This window comes from Chionomys nivalis, chromosome 7, assembly GCF_950005125.1.
Source record: "Chionomys nivalis chromosome 7, mChiNiv1.1, whole genome shotgun sequence".
Lineage (NCBI taxonomy): Eukaryota > Metazoa > Chordata > Mammalia > Rodentia > Cricetidae > Chionomys > Chionomys nivalis.
Window position 1 is genome coordinate 96900256 of NC_080092.1, and position 19589 is coordinate 96919844.

The 19589-nt window shown below is 49.3% G+C and overlaps 1 protein-coding gene across 2 annotated transcripts in view; it reads right to left on the reverse strand.

Moving 5' to 3' along the window:
* Nucleotides 1–18193, reverse strand: part of Ube2o (ubiquitin conjugating enzyme E2 O) — a 42876-nt gene extending 24683 nt beyond the window's left edge. For both annotated transcript variants that reach the window (XM_057775111.1, XM_057775110.1), the window contains exon 1: nucleotides 17700–18193. In XM_057775111.1, the coding sequence (XP_057631094.1) occupies nucleotides 17700–18104 (405 nt within the window). In that variant the 5' untranslated portion in view covers nucleotides 18105–18193. The remainder of the gene's footprint in view (nucleotides 1–17699) is intronic.
* Between the last annotated feature and the right edge of the window lie 1396 nt (nucleotides 18194–19589).

Genomic DNA, 19589 nt, shown 5'->3' on the forward strand with positions numbered 1-19589 from the left:
CACAATGGCTGGCCACAGCGGGCACATGAACTTGCACAACACCTCTGGCCAATATCCTGGCCAAATTGTTTGTCTTTTATATTAGTTACTTTTCCATTGCTGTGACAAAAACCTTATGACTAAGGCAACTTTAAAAGCGTTTAATCCAGCCCCCAGTTTCAGAGGGTTACAGTTCCTGAGGGCAGAGCAAAGGCTTGTCAGAAGGAGCAGCTGAGAGCTAACATCCTGATCCACAAGCAGGAGGCAAAGAGAAAAAACACCCTGGGAATAAGGAGAGTCCTCTGAAATATCAGAGCCTGCCCAGCGACACATCTCCAAAAAGGCCAGCTAGCAGCCAAGACACACGGGGGAAAGTCGGCCTCTCACCCAAAGCACACAGGCGGGATCCTCTCTTCCATGACCGTCCAGTGCCAAATGACCCGAGAGCACTGCAGTTCCCCAAGTGCTACTGCCCATCAGGCAACAAACAGCCCATCCTGCTGCATAGAGAGGACCACCCACAAAACCTCAGAGGTCACAAGACCATGCCCACGATCCTTCCCTTTCAAGCCGGCACTGGGCCTGGCACACTAGAGCTGGACTGACAGGACACTGGAAGCTTGCACTGTCCAAGAAGAGCCGGGGACGGCGTGCAGCTCGAGACTTACAACTACAATGCTGTTGCTAGGAAGATTTGGGACTTAATGCTTTCAGTTGCTAAGGGTCTCAAATCTTTAACAGTGTACATAAGTAGGAACAGGGTTCCTGCCAAAACGATGGAAGACACCTGCACACAAGTGGTCAAACGCCAAGGACGAATAGGATCCCAGGTTCAAGTCCTAGCAAGTTGGCCAACAAATAACCCACTTCCAAAACAAACAGAAGAGGGAGCTGGAGAGATGGCTCAATGGTTAAGAACACAGGCTGCTCTTACTGAGGTCTCAAGTTCAGTTCCCAGCACCTATATAGTGGCTTACAACCATCTGTAACTCCAGTTCCAAGGGATTCAAAGCATATATACAAGACATACATGCAGGCAAATACTCATACATAAAATAATCTTTTAAAAAGTCAAAAACAGTTTGGAGGTAGTGGTACATGCCTTTAATCCCAGCACTGAGGAGGCAGAGGCAGACAGATCTTTTTGAGTTTGAGGCCAGCCTGATCTACAGAGTAAATTCCAGGACAGCCAAGGTTACACAAAGAAATTCTGTCTCAAAAAACAAAACAAAAAACAAGCACAAAACTTAAACAGTCACATGTCCAACAAAGACACACAAATGGCCAGTCTATCACAGATGTGGGCTGTGGATAAAGTTCTTCAGTTCAAGCCTGGCAGCCTGAGCTTGATGCCCAGAACCCAAGTAAAGGTAGAGAGAGAAAACCAACACAACAAGTCTGATGGGCAAAATGTCAAAGGCAGGGCTGAAAAAAGTTCAGGGGTATTGATAGAAATACTTGGGCCCTTAAGTTTTTTATTGGGGGGGAGGGGGTTCAAGACAAGGTTTCTCTGTGTTGCTTTGGAGCCTGTCCTAGAACTAGCTCTTGTGTACCAAGCTGGCCTCGATCCACCTGCCTCTGCCTCCCAAGTGTTGGAATTAAAGGCATGTGCCACCAATGTCTGGCTCCTTAAGCGTTAAAAAATAAAACAAAACAAACAAACAAACAAAAAACAAACACATACATAAAACTGTTCTAATTCAAACAGCCCTGATTCCCGCACCCCGTCTGTGGCACCACAGGCTACTGAGAAAACTCCTCCCCAAAAGGGATCCCAGGACTCCCTAAACAGCAGAGCCAGCTCTAAACTGGACCCATCACAGCAGACTGGCAAAAAGGCCACATTACAGAGAAGAAAGGAAGGAAGCAACATGCCTGAATGGGTCTGAAGGACAGAATCCACAAAGCAGATGGGAACCAAAGAACCACTCAAAAGAACTGTCTGAGCTGGACTCAGGGTTATCCAGATCCAGAGCATAACCCAACAGTGCAGAGCAGTCACACAAAAAAGTCATGCATATGAAGCAGAGGCAAGAGATCTGCTCAGAATCCCAGCTACTTAGGAGGCCTAGGCAGGAGGAACTCAGAGTTTGAGCCCAGCATGGTCTACATAGAGTTCCAGGACTGCCAGAGCTATATAGACCCTAAAAAGAATAAAGGCATTAAACAAAACAAACCCACAAAGAATATAGGAGGGGGCTAGGGCTAGGAATGTGGCTCCATGGGTAGAGTTCTCAGAACTACATAAACCAGGCATGAGGTCATGACACGAGGTCATGACCTGAGGACACAGCACTCAGAAGTAGAAGTATCTCAGCACTCAGAAGGTAGAGGAAGGACCAGAAGTTCAAGGTCGTGCTCAGCTAGATATACAAAACCACGTAAAACAAGAACGAAAACACAAAAATAATCCAGACATACACTCTAGAATATCCATGGGACATATCTGGTCACAGAGCTCATCTCTAGTGAAGGAAACACAGGAACATGGCAAACACGCTCGCTCTTCTGGCTTTTTGGACACTGCCATTTGCATGTGTCTCTTCAGACACAGAAACATTCGGGTTTCAAGTTAGCCTGACGATTTCAAAAGACCGGAGGAGAGAGCTTGATGGTTTCCACCGGGAAAAACTATCAAATTTCAGCTGTGGCTAGTGGTGGAGCACTTGGCTAGCATGTGATGGCTCTGGGACTGAGCTCCAGCTCAGCGAGTTTTAAGGGGCAAACTAGCAACAGTGCCCCCCCCAACTACTTAAATTGTATTAAGTGGCTTCTAACAACAGTAGGAAGAGGCAAAGTTAACTGTCCTGTAAGGTCAGGTTATCTGCTCAGTACCCCAGAGGTAAGCTTATCTAATCCTCATTCCCAGGTTATTTATTTATTTGCAGACATGGCAATCACAGCTCTACACATGTCCTCCTGGCTCGCTACACCCCTGGTCTAGTCATATGCACGGGGGCTGGATTGTCCCCTAAGCTCAAGATTCTACAGACCAGTTTATCCCAGAGAAGGGCAGCCCCAGCACCGGGGTGCAGGAGACAGTTAACCAACTGTACCCCAGCCCTCTAGGTCTGGCATGTCACCCCAAATCCTCACCATCATGCTAGGCAACAGGCATTTTGAGATGCACTGTAAACAGACACTACCTGCTGAGAAGACAGCTAAAATGAACCAAAGGTTTTTAAATGTACCCAGTAATTAAATGGGGGAACTTATCCTAAGCAAATTAAGATAAAGAGGTTAAAAAAAGTATAATTTGGGGCTGGAGAGATGGCTCAGTGGTTTAAGAGCACTGGTTGCTCTTCCAAAGGACCTGGGTTCAATTCTCAGTACCCACATGGCAGCTCACAACTGTCTGTAACTCCAGTGCCAGGAGCTCTGACACCCTCATATAAGCATACATGTAGGCAAAAGCCCCAGTGTACACTAAATAAATAAATCTTTAAGGAAAAGGTATAATGTGAGAAGGTAATAAAGTTGCCCCCTTCTTTAAACTGTAAAACCGTCAGAACAGGCCCGAGGAGACAGACCAGAGAGTCAATGCCTCTCTAGGGGCACTACATGCATCAGCAGAACCATCAAGATGCTTTTCTAGGACTGGGTGGGTGGCTCCGTCAGTAGTGTGCCTACCAAACAAGCATGGGAACTGGAGTTCACATTCCACCGCTCACTAGATCAACCTAGTTCAATCAGTCAGACACCTGTCTGGAACATAAGGCAGAAAATGATTTGAAGACATAAGATGACCTTCGATTCTACATGTACATGCTCCTGATCTCATACATACATGCACACACCACACACACATATACACACATACAAACATTACTTTTTTTGAAACAGAAAGACTTTCTGACACACATACCCTTTGTTATGAACCTCCTTCTCAGGAGCACTATGGAAAAAGAAAGACCCAAAGGGGCTCCTGAAAAAGAGCGCAGTCACTTCATTTTCTAACCTGTGCCAAGTGCTGGGTTTGCACGCTTGAGAAACACGGACCCAGTGCACCCGACTAGAGCAAAGGTCCTGCACACTGCAACAGCCCTTCAGAAGGGAACTTGAGCAGGAATGCCACAAATGCCTTCTAAAGAAACAAGAGAGGAAACCAAGATACTTCAGAACACATCGACATGCTGGCCTACAGCAGGAACACAGATGAAGGGAATCCCTGCAAGCGGTCAAGGTCGGACCCTGACGGGGGTAGAGGGTGACTTCAGAAGCTGAGCGCTAGTCTGCGACGTCATCCAGTAGGGGTAAACTGCACTAAAGCAAAACCGTCAGTGCAAGTGGCCATACTCTCTAGAACATTCATCAACAGTGAGGAGGCTAAGTGACTTCCAGGTTTCCAAGGCTGGAACAGAAGCATAAGGTGCTGCAAACTTGGCCCCTCTCAGCACGTGCTAATAGGTCCTTTGGAACCTTATCCCTTTGCACAGTTTTGCTAAGTGCTAGGGAGTTAGCATGACAGGTTTTTCTAAACAGAAATACATATATACTTATAAAAGATTAAAATATTCACTGAAATATAACACAGCAGTTATCTAAGTGACTACATTATAGAAGACCCCAGTCTATTGGGGTTCTTGGATTTTGGGGGGAGTACAGATTGGGCATCCTTACCCAAAACTTTGAAATGCTCTAAAATCTGAAACACGAATATTATCCCAAAAAGGCTTGGATTTAGGAGTGGAGAGGTGGCTGGTCTTCCAGAGGCCATGGGTTTAATTCCAAGCATGAATATAAGCTCACAACCTTCTACAACTCCAGCCCAGACAGAGCATCTGATGTCCTCTTTTGATATCTGCACACTCCAGACATACTCATGGTACACAGACAAGCATGCACATGGCAGCTCACAACCCTCTATACAACTCCAGCCCAGAGGATCTGACGTCTTCTTCTGATATCTACAGGCACCAGGCACACACATGGTATATAGACATACAAGCAAAACACTCATCAACATAAAATAAATATTTTAAAAATTAAAAATATAAACATATAAAATTATGCTGGCATCATGGTGCACACTTTTAATTACAGTACTTGAGAGGCAGAGGCAGAGGGATTTCTTTGAGTTTGAGGCCAGCCTGGTTTCTACTACATAGAAAGTTCCAAGCCAGCGGGCTACACAGAGAAACCTTGTCTCAAAAACAAAAACTAAGAGGTGGGGAAAAGAAATAAAGAAAAACACCCAATGTTGACCTCTAGCTCCCATACACGCAGCACACCCAAGCACACGCACACACGCGCACGCGCACACACACACACAGAACAGAATCTCCCCACACTGGTCTTCTGTGCACATTCTTCTCCTGAAGGAACATACACAGCAGAGCCTGTTCCCTGTTGCTTTTCCAGAACCTCACAGTAGGTAACCGTATGTTTACAGTGAACATACAGTGAACCTGACCAGAGACCAGAAGAGGGAATCAAATCCCCTTGGAGCTGGAGTCACAGGATAAAACCTACTTTTATAAAAGGTTTCTCTAAAAGTTAAAAAACCTTTGAGAAGTTTAGGGAGTTTGATTGATAGAGACCAGGTCCTGGCAGGATGGTGGTAAGGCTGAGATGGCCAGTGCCATCTGTGTGACTCTGGGAAGGCACACAATGCTATTGTTACTTCAATATTTTACCATAATTAAAACAGAAGAAAATGGTACCTCATCTCTCCCGTGATCTTCTGAAACCCTGGCATAACTATGACCACTGTTCTGCTGTTCCCCATCTCCCAGCACACCAGCCTCGGCTATGTGCCAGGCAGGTACCGGTTACTCCCCAGATGCCTTTCATGGATGCCATCTGACAGACCTTCCAATGGCTCTCCCTCTCCGCCCACTGCTCACTCTCATTCGAAGCTTAACACTGTCTGAGGTTCTCACTGGGGAGTTAGGCCTAAGGTTAAAGAGCATCAGTTAAGCTGACCTTGGAAAGCTTTTCCAGTCTATCCTAAGTCAACACGGGCTCTCTTCTCTGGATTTTGATTAAGGTGCTAGTTCACAGTTGGGGTCATTTTGTTCTAAAATCCAGCATATTCAACACTTCATTCCTGGCGCGCACGCAAAGTCATGCCCGTGAAATGCCCTAAGAGAGCTCATCTGCACTGCAGAAGTTTCCTGTCTGCACACTCTCCACTGCCAGGTCATCTACTGCTCGTCTGCCTCGGTTCTGTCACCCAGAGACCTGCATGCCACAAAGCAAACATGGTGCAAAGTCTTCTAAGGAGCAGCTACTGGGGAGCTTGGGGACACTACCCAGATTTAACCTGACTTCTTCCAGGTTAGACTTACGACATTGACTCAGACTTGTCCTCATTTGTAAATGGTTCATTTGGGCTGGGAAAGGCTTAAGGAAGTGAACAGGATAGCAAAGGCAGGTTGATCTCTGAGTTCAAGGCCAGCCTGGTCTACAGAGCTAGTTCCAGGACAGGCTCCAAAGCCACACAGATAGACCCTGTCTCACAGAGAAACAGTGTCTCAAAAAACCAAAATCAGAAAATGAACAAGGAGCTGGAGATGGCTCTTTGGTTTAGAGAACTTCTGCTTTTCAAGAGGGCCCTGGTGTGATTCCTGTCCATATCTCCAGGTCCAGGATCTAATCTCTCAGAGTACCAGGAAAACAGGTGGTGCACAGACATGCATACAACCAAAACACAGACATAAAGAAATAATTAAAAAAACCAGCATCTCTTAGCAGCACACTCTCCTTCTGTTCTACCTCTAGCTCAGTTCTCTAAACACAGTCCCAGTGTCTGCGAGATACCTTTAGGAAGTCGGAGACCAAAACTTCTAACTAACATGCCGGGTGGTGGTGGCACACACCTTTAATCCCAGCACTCAGGAGGCAGAGGCAGGCGGATCTCTGAGTTCGAGGCCAGCCTGGTCTAGAGTGAGTTCCAGGACAGGCTCCAAAGCTACAGAGAAACCCTGTCTTGAAAAACCAAAACAGCCGGACGGTGGTGGCGCACGCCTTTAATCCCAGCACTCGGGAGGCAGAGGCAGGCGGATCTCTGTGAGTTCGAGGCCAGCCTGGTCTACAAGAGCTAGTTCCAGGACAGGAACCAAAAGCTACGGAGAAACCCTGTCTCAAAACAAATCCAAAAAAAAAAAAAAAGAAAAACCAAAACAAACAAACAAAACAAAAAGTGAACCTCGGAACCCACAGGGCTTTGAAGGACCCACACGCCACCAGTGTGAGTCACAGGGCAGGTCCGGCTAACAGGAGCACCACTGGAGCTGGTTAGACTGACTGAGCAATTGGCACAGAGGAGAGGCCCCTGTGTGGGCAGGTGCATCTGTGCAGAGCTAGCCTAGGCAGTGTTCGCGCACGCTCCCCTCACGCCCTCCATCACCGCCACCCTGAGAACTGTGGTGGTCCTACCCATTTAACAGTTTCCAACTTCTCCCAAGCAGCAGGCCTGCCATAATCACTACAACTGCAGGCTGTGCTCTTCAACTCCTTCCCCAGAGTGTGTGCGGCTGCACACAAGACCGGAGCCGTCTACAAAGGAGTCACACTGATCAGGGAGGAAACACACCTGCTTGACCCAAGTTACTAAGACTTCACTAGGTTACTACAGGCACAGAAATTCCAGGTGTGTGCGGGTCATTCTGAGCAGTGCTGCTGAGAGGCCCAGAAGGTGACTCGGACCAGTGACAAACAGGTGGCTTTCTCCAAAGTGACCTCTTCAGTTCTCACCCAGCCTTTTCTGGAAAGCTGTGGCCAGGAATGTCCATTTTGATAGGACACAGCTAAAGCTAGCTCTGTCCTAGCCCTCTAAACGTGTACTCTGCCTGCAAGCCTTGTGATGGAAGCTGCCAGAATAGTAAACTGCAATGTGGCATCTTATGACTAATCTGCTCCTAGTATTAGGACACTCACGTGGGTTGGTCCTGGAGTAATTCTTCACAGTGCTTTCAAAGGAGCCCCGCTTGGGCAACAAATGACATGATCAATGTGCCAACCAAGAGTAGAGAAGGGCTGGCATGAGGGGCAGGTAAGGGGCCCACAGCTCCAGAAACATGAGACATCTAAAGATGGGGGGGTATCTACAGAGATAGCTCAGCAACAGAGTGCTCAGTTTGTACAAGGCTCCAGGTTCAAGTCCCAGCACCACAAAAAAAAAGAGAGAGAGAGAGAGAGAGACACAGAGAGAGAGAAAATAAATGACAAAATTGGAAGACTCTCTCATAAGTTGGAAGGAGTAAACGCTGGTCCTCGGGTTTCCCCAGAATTCACATCTACAGCTCCTTTGCTATCCTTGCTTCAATAAGGAATGCCAGTGAGCCCCGGGCATTAGAGGCACTTGTGAACTGGGGAAAAGCTGTCAGACTGGCTGTAGACAACTGGGAAGGCAGGACAGGCACCTCAGACAGGGACAAGCTGGTCTGGGAGTGTACATAGTCACCTGCAGGTCACCCTGAAGGTGTCTGGGCTGGAGGAGAGCCTGGAGACAGGGGCAGGCGGAGATGTAGCTCTATAGCTCTAGCCCAGGAAAGGAACTGTAGGGAAGAACGGAGCGAGCAGGCCTGTAGGATTAACTGCTCCAAAAACTGACTAAGGACTAGGGTAGATTCAAGAGTCAGTTCAAGGCCGGCATCAGAGTCAGGAGAGGATACAGGAGAGGACCCACCTAGCATGCACGAGGCTATGGCTTCAATTACAAGTAAACAACGAGTAGGGAATAAAAGAAACGCAAACACAAGAAACAAAGGACAGCTCAACTAGACACTGACAGCAAAGGGGAAAGAACTGGGATTGAGGGGGACTTTTTATTGGTGGCAACGTTCTCAGTGCCAAAAGTTGTGAGCCTGAGCACTGAGAGTGCACTGCCACCGTATCTGTGCCTAACTCAGGAGTGGCTCCCAAGGAAACATTTTCATACACAACGATGAAGCCAGATGGCAGAGTAACAACAGCTGCTGACTCATGGTGGCTGGCGATTAGTAATCAGTGGTCTAGTCTTTCAGCTCTTCTGGATGTCTGAAATGTTTTCATATTAAAAAGTTGGGGGGTGGTGTTTTTAATCCCTCAGACTTGGGGGAGGGGAGGGCAGTCACATCACAAACTTCACACCCACAAAGTCTGAGGTGCTAGATGGCTTGACAGGGCTTTTCAGCAGGAAGCTAGGAAGGCGATGCCCATGTGGCATTCATCCAGAGGCAGGTACCAGATGCATTCAAAACCCAGGAAGAAAGAGACTGACGAAGGCCTTGGAGGAAGAAAAGTCAGATATAATGAGAGTGCACAGAAGGCTCCAAGGGCAAGGTCAGGGGCTGTGTGTGGACAGTTCACAGGCCTAAAGAAGGATAATGACTAAAACAGCAAATGTGACCAGGAACTCCCTAGTCACCTACGGTCTCTGGAGAGCCATCAAATCCAGTGTGATAGGCCAGATGGAAGCCAAGATGAAAGGTCTCGAGAGATGCGAGAGACAACCAATTCCACCAGCAAAAATTAAGGACTGGGATGCCCCAGAAGCAGGAAGAGCTTTTCCTCCCTGGCTAGAAGATGATGTCATCAACCTTCAGTGCCCTTAAAGTCCCTTAAGTCATTAAGCAGAGGCAGACAAATATGAGATGCACATATGCCAAGCCTGGTCCTCTAGGAGAGATGCATAGGTGTGCCTGTAAGCGTCCCACCTGGCCTTCAGGGGCCAGCAGTTGCACCAGGGGAGAAAGCCATCAAGGCTGCTTCAGCAAGCCTGCACACCGCAGCAGCGGCTCTCACAAAAGGCTCAGAGATGAGACAGGCACAAAGTCTGCCAGAAGTCAGGCTCTTGCTGCAGTATGCAAATGAAGGACGCTCTCTTTGAGGGAGCCTGCAGGAAATCTGTCGGTGCTAGCTGTGTTTTCATCTTTCTGGGTGTTGGGTAGCGCTGACTGACTGGCTCTCCCCCAACCCCCAAGAATGACTCAGTATCTTCATTTTTTTTAAACCTTTAATTGCCATAGTCAGACTTTCCCAGATGTGGCCACGTTATCAGGTTGAACCAAAAATGACACAGCAAGTGTCTCAGTCCCTTGACCCAGCTGCAGAACAGCAAATGTTGCTGCTGCAGTCCTTCCAAACAGGCAAAAGAAAAAACACCCAAAAATGCCCCAATCATATAGATAACCAACCAGATTGAACCCCTAAATGGTAGCTATTCCATATTTTTACTGCTGACTGGGTCCTTGTGAGGAACATAACATTTGCCTGCTGTGTGTGAGAGGCCAGACAGAAGACCAAAGGTAAGAGGAAGTCCACTAAATCAGAGAAGCTTGCTTTGAATTATACTCCCCTGGAAGAATATAGCACAATTTGTCTAGGACTCTGGGCAACCTGGCCACACATAACCAAGGGGTCATTCAACACAGTCCCTCTGAGCTGAAGGGCAAAACCCTAGAATAGACAAACTCAGACAGCAATTAAGGTAAATCAATTTTACTCTGAGCTACAAAAAAATTCCAGTAAGCCCTTGGTTCTTCCCTGTCTCAGAGTCACACATCAGGTGGTTCCTAACCTAACAGACCCGTGGAGCAGGCTGAGATGTCAGATACAGGGGGTCCTAAAGAGGCGTTCCTGTTCAGAGGCTCCAGGCCTGCAATACTGAAGTCTTGTCCCTGAACCCAGCTGGTGGAGGCAGAGCCTGGGGGAGGAGCTCCTAGTGAGTAAGCACAGAGCCCGTCTTCTGGAAGGCTCTCTAACCCTTCCTAAGAGCTGCTTTCCCACCGTAGAGTGTCCCACCTCACCCCAAACCAGGCTAGTCACAGGCAGGGACTCTCAAAGTTTCCATGGACCAAAACAGGAGTTCAGATCCGACTGTCCTGGGAGAAGCCACAGCGATTGCCCGGACTCCCACTATGGGGACCAGCAGGGACAGCTGACACCGATCATGTGCCCATGCCATTCAGTTAAACATGATAACTGCACTCCTTTTAAAAATGTGGGCCCCAAAGAGGTTCTAGAGGATTCCATGAAGCCCAGCACTGTGTAAAAGAGTAAAAGACAGAGTTCCTGATTAAACAGGAAAATGAAAAAGATAAACGCAGGGTTTAGTACCAGGCAGTGGTGGCACATGCCTTTACTCCCGGCAGGGAACACTGAAACACCTTCCATGCTCTAAAGCCGAACACAGGACAGAAGGAAGGCAAGGAACTGATACAGACCTCTGCCTCTCCAAGGAATCCTTCCTGCCCTGATTCCTGAGTCAGCGTTCCCAGAAGTAGGATGAGGGTGGCAGCAACAGAGGGGGCAGCAGGTCAGGTTGGAGTCCCATTGTTGATGGTTTTCAGGGGATAAGGAGGTGCCAACTACTGAGGGTCCCCCCCCATTTGCTCTAGGTGGTACTCAGTGCTGGACTGAGTCGGGCCAGTGCTGTATTCATTTAACATTCTAGGGAACTCAAGGGCTCCCCTGAAATACAGAGTATTTTTCGTGGTTCTGAGGATGACTGAGAGATGAGAGGAGCCATGTGCTCACAGCGGAATATGGGTTGCACCCCCTACTTTGTTCACCTGGGGCCCCTCCCTATCCCACTAAGGCTTTCCATATTCAGCAACTGGAGGGCTGTATCAACCCCAGTTTATGGTTTCTGTGTGTACACAGGGTAGATTAATCCTAAACCTTTATAGTCTTAGGTAAGCACACTGCCATTTCCTTCAGCCTGTTTTCAGGTCCCTGCACTTAGCCAGTGTGATGCTGGCTGCTCCTCACTTCTCTCCTGAGTCAGCAGCAGCATCTCATTCAGACCGTGCTGTGAGCACTGTGTAACGCACTGAGCGCCTGGTGCACAACAGGGCAGTTCTGAGCTGTGATCCTTCTAATCCCTGGGGTTATCCTTATCACCTATCTTCTGGGAACTTCCAAAGAGATCTTCCAGTCAAGTTGGAGCGCACCTTTAAACCACACATTTGGGAGGCAGAGTCAGTGGATCACAGTAAGTTGGAGCCCAGGCTGGTCTACATACTTACACACTAAATTCCAGTCTACATAGCGAGACTATGCCTCAAAAAATCCTACTCTGCTGTTGACAAAAATGATGATGACGCTGTCCTCCAGATTTGGGGAACCATTCAGTCAGCTGTATACCCACAAATGTGTTCTGGCTGCTCCTGGAAGGAGGCAGGGACCACTTCAATCCAGCATTACTTGCATTACCAAATTTCTCCCCCACCCTCCTCTGGTTTTTCACGACAGGGCTTCTCTACGTATCCCTGGCATTGGCTCTGCAGACTAGATTGACCTCAAACTCAGAGATCTGCCTGCTTCTGCCTCCCAAGGGCTGGGATTAAATGCATGTGCCACCACCTGCCCAGCTAAATTTCTTCTAAAGTCACGAAGTTGAGATTTCATGAGCACTGAAGGAAAGGGCTCCTGAAGTCACACTTACCACAGTCACTCATGACACAGGAATGAGGAATCCCATGCCACCGAAACAAGCCTTCCCAGGGGCCTCTCTTCTTTAGCACTACCCTGGGACCCAGAGAGGTGACATCCCACGCATCAGAATAGTGTCCAAAGGATCAAGTGGCTGCCCCAGGCGAGCAAGGCTGTGCTTCTGAGCACTCTCCCAGTGCAGGCTCCTTTCAGAGGCTAGAGAATCATCTCTTTCCAGAGAGAGGAGGCAATGACTTAGCCAAGGTCAATCAGAGCAGGTGCTAGCCAGAGGAACACCCAAGGGTTTTGTCTTCCAACTGCAATACAAACACACATCCCTCATCTGGTCAAAGTGCCCTTGAGTCAGGCAATTAGCAGGGAGACACAATTGTGGCCTCAAGGCCAAGGAGTTTGAAGAGGGAAAATCAAGGGACAGAATAAACTCACAGGACAGCTGTTAAGAGTCTCCAAGCTGTGATCCTATCTGAAGAGAATGCAATTTAGAAGCACTTAGTCCTGCACCTTTGTTTTAACCTTACATAACTCCTTCCTATTACATCACTAAGAACAATTTCTTTTAATGGGCCTCCGTACCTGGACGAGTGAGACAAACTTCTTGGGCTATGATGCTACACCTAAATAGCTTTCCCCATGGAAATGCTGGCCTAAGTAGGAACCAAAAATAAACTGCAAAGCAAATTCCGGAGGGGCCTGTCATCAGGGAGTACACACCCCACACACAGCCTCACAAAAGCAGTGTAATAGCAGGCAGCTTGAACTTAGAGACACCATGTCTCAAATCTTGGAGACACTAAATGTTTTGGCAACTTAAAAGACAATATACAAGAGGTGGGAAAGCAACGATGGGTGTGGCGGCACACACCTGCCTGCACCCAGCACTTGGGAGGCAGAGGAGTGAGAAGAGTGAGAAGTACGGTCAGTCTCTGCTACAAGGTGAGTTTGAGGGTAACATGGTGACATGAGACCCTACTGAGGGAGGGAAAGCAGCAAGGAGGGGAGGAGAACGGGGAAGAGAAAGGGAAAAGCTGAAGGAATCTTGAGCTGACTGAGAGCAGACGGGCTCTCGCTTCCTAGGCCTGCTCCGTCCCAGCACACAGGTGACAGCGAGGAGGACCTGAAGGGGCTGGCAAACCCCCACAGAGAATAGGAGGGAAGTTCTGCACTGGCCAGGAAGCTGGGGAGAAGACTCTAGCTGTCTTCTTTAAGTTTGTTTCCAGGTGGTGGGGAGGTGGAGGTTTGTGTGTGTGTGTTTGTTCTTTTGTTTTTTGAAACAGGGTTTCTCTGTAGCTTTGGGGCCTGTCCTGGAACTTCTGTAGACCAGGCTGGCCTTGAACTCACAGAGATCTGCCTGCCTCTGCCTCCTGAGTGCTGGGATTAAAGGAAATACAACTGCCCGGCTTTTTTGGAACTATGTCGTTCAGGCTGTTGTGAGTTCACTATGTAAAGCAAGCTGGCCTGGAACTCGGATGAAGAGGGCTAGGATTAAAGGTGTGCACGAATGAGCGTGCTAGCACTAAAGGTGTGCACCATCCACCTGACTGTTCTAAAGAAGCTTAATCTAAACTGCTAGGAACTTCAGGAACACAACCACAAATTCCATGCTTCATGGAAGCAGCTTTATTTCCACTGCTCATTTACATGGAGGACACAGGAAGAGGAGGGCTTGCGCCTATCTCGTCATCTTTCTTTCTAAATATGTTCACTAAAAACTTACATTTAGAGAAAAGTATTAGGGCTGGAGAGATGGCTCAGCAATTAAGAGTGTTTGCTGCTCTTCCAGGACGCAAGTTTAGTTCCCAGCACCCATGTTAGGGAGTTAACATAATGCTACAAAGACATATATACCTACACACATAATTAAAAATAAAAACAAATCCTTTTTAAGAGAGGGAGGTATTAAGTCAGGCATAGCAGTACACACTGAAATCCCAGCTATTTAGGAAGCTGAGGCACAACGGTGAGTTACTGGCCAGCATGGCTATAATAAAATGTCTTAGCAGCCTAGGTGATGGTGAGACCCAGGGGAGGGACATTAGTATTAAGTCTCATTCATATTATCCTACTAAACATGTAAACTACAAAAATACTGCCCAGGGTATAAGGAATACTCCAAACAGACACAGTTAAAACTACTCCAGTAACTATCAACTTAAAAAACCGGGCAACGGTGGCGCATGCTTTTAATCCCAGCATTCAGGAAGCAGAGGCAGGCGGATCTCTGTAAATAGTAAGTTCTAGGCCAATCTGATCTAGAGAGTTCCAGGACAGCCAGAGCTACATAGAGAATTTGTCTCTGAAAACCAACCAACCGATAACGAAAAACCCAAAAACAAAAGCATTAAAGGCGGTGGTGGCGCACGCCTTTAATCCTAGCACTCGGGAGGCGGAGGCAGGCGGATCTCTGGGAGTTCGAAGCCAGCCTGGTCTACAAGAGCTAGTTCCAGGACAGGCACCAAAGCTACAGAGAAACCCTGTCTCAAAAAAACCAAAAAAAAAAAAAAAAAGACTGAGTATAGTGTGTATCTTTAATTTAGTGTGTACTTGAGAGGCAGAGTCAGGCAGATCTGATGTGAGGCCAGCCTGGACTACATAGTGAGTTCCAGGACAGCCAAGGCTACCCAGAGAAAGCCATTTTATTCTGCCAATAACATAACCAGATTCATGACGAGCAGAAATCAAGACACTGACCATTGAAACCTTTCTTTTCAGTCTCCTGATGTTAGAATGGATGAGACGGGGGAGGGGAGGACAAGGTTCCTACAAAGTGCAGCAAGATCCCAGGACCCACTTCTGTTACCCGTGTCTGCAGTTTATGGGGACAGAGAGCTGCTACCCTCCTCAAAACATCTGCTCTCTAGTCCTTAGCAACAGAAGGGGGTCCTACAGGGCAGTGAACACTCACAGACCACCATTCCTTGGACTCCCTTTGTTGGAAGCTACAAAATTTGCAACAGTAGAGGAAATACCACCAGAGCTGTAGGATGGGCTCCAATGCACTCAAACCAAGTCACAAGAGGGAATCTTCAAAACCTACCAAAACAGAGGCCTTTTAAAGTTTTCCGTTGCCATGCGGTGTTGCACACACACCTTTAATCCCAGCACTTTAATCCGAGGCAGAGGCAGGGGGATCTCTGTGAGCTCAAGGCCAGCCTGGTTCTAGAGCTAGTTCTAGGACAGTCAGGGTTAGGGTTACGTAGAAAAACCCTGTCTCAACCCACCCCCTCCAAAAGTTTTTTCTATGTAACTCCAAAATAGGCTCCTCAGGTCCAAAGCCATGATGAACGGAAACGACTGACATCAACGGCCGTGCCTGGTGGGCAGAGCCCGGTGGGCAGAGCCAGGCCGAGCTCCCTGAGCTAGGGCTGGAGTCACAAACCTCCGGATAAGCTAGGAGACGGACACATTTCTGAACCTTCCAGGAAACCACTGGCAACACACCACAGAGGGAAGCAGCAACTCCTTTTCCCCAACACAACACTGATCGTTTTTCATAGCCATTCTGCTTCAAAACGGACTATTTTCCAAATATTTTTGCAAACGAACTCTGCTTTAAGAACCAAGGAGCTGGGGCCTGATTTACATTTTTCTGAGGAGAAGCTGAGGTGTGTGGATGCACAATCTTTTTTTTTTTTTGGTTTTTCGAGACAGGGTTTCTCTGTGGTTTTGGACCCTGTCCTAGAACTAGCTCTTGTAGACCAGGCTGGTCTCGAACTCACAGAGATCCGCCTGCCTCTGCCTCCCGAGTGCTGGGATTAAAGAGATGCACAATCTTTAAAGAAAAAGAGATGCTGGCATCAGCGATCACTCCCATACAAGAACTAGAACTCAGGAGTCAGGCTTTGTCCTCGCTGGTCTCCTGCCGTCCTACGTCTCTGCAGTATCTCCCTTCTTAGCATGGCATGGAGTCATACTCTTTTGTTGCCTTTTTCTCCGAGTAGGAAAATCCCAGATTTTTCTTTTTACTTTTTGTTTTTTGAGACGGGATCTCATTATGTAGCTCTGGCTGTCTAAAGCTGGCCTCAAACTCAAGAGATCCTTCTGCCTCGGCCTCCTAAATGCTGGGGATTAAAGGTGTCTGCCACCACACCCATCCCTAGATTAACTACTTTTTTTGTAGCTTTGGAGCCTGTCCTGGAACTAGCTCTTGTAAACCAGGCTGGCGTTGAACTCAGAGATCCACCTGCCTCGGCCTCCCAAATGCTGGGATTAAAGGCATGCCACCACCGCCTGGCCCTAGAACTTCCAAAGAGCCTCCCATGATGGGTTTGGTGATGTGGCTTCTTTAATCCTCCATACTGGAGGGGTTGAGGTGGGAAAACCACAATTTTCCAGGCCAGCCTGGACAACTTGGCATTATTTACTCTCAAAATAAAGTAAAATGGGTCGAGGGTGTAGCTCTGCAGAAAAGCACGGGTCTTAGCATCAAGTTTCTGGGTTCACTCCTTAGCACTGCAAAAATTAATAAGTGAATTAAGAGCACCCCCAAAATCAGACTTCTCACCTTCCGGGGGACTTAAAATGAGGCAAGCCTGATTCATGCTTAGAAAGGTTTCCTGACGTGGCAGAAGAGGAAGAGCTGAGGGATAAGTGTTTGAGAGACTCCCTGAAGAAAATAACTCTCAGGAAAACAGGCCTCCTCTGGCCAACCTTGGTTTAAGGTTTATGATGACAGACCTCTCCCGCTAACACTGTGGGAGAGTGTGATATGTGCCTACCAGCTCCAGGGTGGTTCCTCTCCTCTACCCACGGCTGCACAGGAAGGACACCCCACCCCAAGGAGTCCAAAGACACCAAGTCGCAACTGCCACCATCTCCCCCAGCACTATGAATATCATGGCTCTGGACTGTTCATCGCTTCCCTCAAAGTTCTCCACAGCGTTTCAAAGGAGGCAGCGGGGTTAAAACAAAAAAAAGACGCCGGCCGCTTCCCCACCATGCATTCCGGCAGCATCTGCTCAACTTCTTGGGTTTTCACCTCGATCTTTGTTTTGGAATGCCCACAGCCAAATCTTCCCCGGCACGGCCTTCCCTTCTGGAAGCACAATGCAGCATAAAGCTGAGGGGGTTTTTTGGTGGGGGAGAGGGAGGGTGTCAGCAAAACGCCGCACTAGTGCAATGCCGAGCGCGCCTCGGAGCCTGAGGCGGTCCCCACGGGCATCCGTGTACGTCCATCACCCCGAGGCCCACACCACAGCCGAGCATCGCTCGCCAGGCCCCTCCCCGCGCCCCGAGCCGGGAACCCTGCCGGCGTGCGCGCCCAGGCCGGTGCGATGACGGTGCACCGAGCGCTGAGACGGCGCTCCCCCGCCTGCCCTCCCGGCCGCCCAGGCCCGCCTCACCTTGGTCTCCTTTACGTGCTGCTTGACGCCCTCCGGGTACCACTGGACGCGCACGTAGCCGCGCCGCAGCGGGCTGGCCCGGCCCTCCTCGTGGCCCGCGCCCCCGGCCTCGGAGCAGCCCGAGCTGCCGCGGCCGTCCTCCTCGCCCTCCGAGTCCGAGTCCTCGCCGTGGATAAGGCGCACCAGCCCGAAGTGCACCGAGCCGCGGTAACGGCCCGACACCAGGTCGTGAGAGAACAGCAGGCGCTGCGAGCCCGCTTCGGGGCCGGATTCGGAGGACGGCCCTGAGGCCGAGTCCGTGGCGGGCGCGGGCGGCGGGGCGGCGGCGGGGGCTGCGGCCGGGGTCGGGGCGGCGGCGGCCGGGGCCAGGGCTGGCGCGGGCGCAGACGCTGCGGGATCCGCCATAACTGCTCTGCGCGAGTCTCGGGCGGCGGCGGTGGCGGCGGCTGCTACAGCGGTGGCGTTAGCGGCGGCAGCAGCCTAAGCGCGGGGAGGCGGGGCCGGCGGCGCGGGGGCGGGGCCAAGCGCGCTGACGTGGCCCTGCGTGCCGCCGTCGTTAGGGCGCTGGGATGCTGTTGCTAGGAGCCGCCTCCCGGTCGCTAGGGGGACGCTGAAGATGCTTGGGTGGGGGGGCAGAAGGACTGCGGCGGGGCGTGGCAGGGCAGCCGGCAATGAAGAGGCTGGATCTGGGGTGGAAGGAAGGGCAGTGGTCGCAGAGGATGAGAGGGGCGGAGACTGCACACCTGTCTGACAGCAACTTTTTTGAAAATAAGCCGCGGGCCGGGCGATGGTGGCGCACGCCTTTAATCCCAGCACTCGGGAGGCAGAGGCAGGCGGATCTCTGTGAGTGCGAGACCAGCCTGGTCTACACAGCTAGTTCCAGGACAGGCTCCAAAGCCACGGAGAAACCCTGTCTCGAAAAAACAAAACAAAACAAAACAAAACAAAAAAATTAAGCCGCTGGGTGGATGCATACGCCTTTAATCCCAGTACTTGGAAGCAGAGGTAGACGGAGCTCCTGAGTTTTAGGCCAGCCTGGTCTACAGAGTGATTTCCAGGACAGGACAGTCAGGACAGGACAGAGAAACCCTGTCACACACACACACACACAAAATTAAATTTAAATTTAAAATTATTGATTATGATTATATGTGTGCATATGATGGGCGTTGCACAAGTAACAAAACAGAGGCCAGAGTCCAACTTAGTGGAGTTGGTTCCCTCTTTTCACCTTTATGTGGGGTTCTGGGGATTGAACTCAGGCCATTAGGCTTGTGTGGCAAATGCTTTGCCTACTGAACCATCCCATCTATCCCCCAACCTTTTTTTCATTTTCCTATAATAATTTATTTATTGAGACAGGGTCTTACCAAGCAACACTGGCTAGCCTGGAATTCACTATGTAAATCAGACTGGGCTCAAACGCAGAGATCTGCCTGGCTCTGCCTCCCAGATGAGTACTGGGATTAAAGGTGTGTGCTGCCACTCGTTCCAGCCTAGCCATAGCCCTGCAGAGTGACATTATCTTTTTTTTTTTTTTTGGTTTTTCGAGACCGGGTTTCTCCGTGGCTTTGGAGCCTGTCCTGGAACTAGCTGTGTAGACCAGGCTGGTCTCGAACTCACAGAGATCCGCCTGCCTCTGCCTCCCAAGTGCTGGGATTAAAGGCGTGTGCCACCACCGCCCGGCTGAGTGACATTATCTTTGTCCTCTAGGTGCCCACATGTCGCCGTGGCACACTTGTGCCCATACCTGTCATAGCCACACATATAATTTTTTGTAAAAAGTTGTCAGCTATGTGTGGCGGTGCATACCTTTAACATGTGCCTTAGAGAACAGTCTAGTTGGGCACACAAAACAAATACTCATTACGTATCTGAAGCAACTCCAAG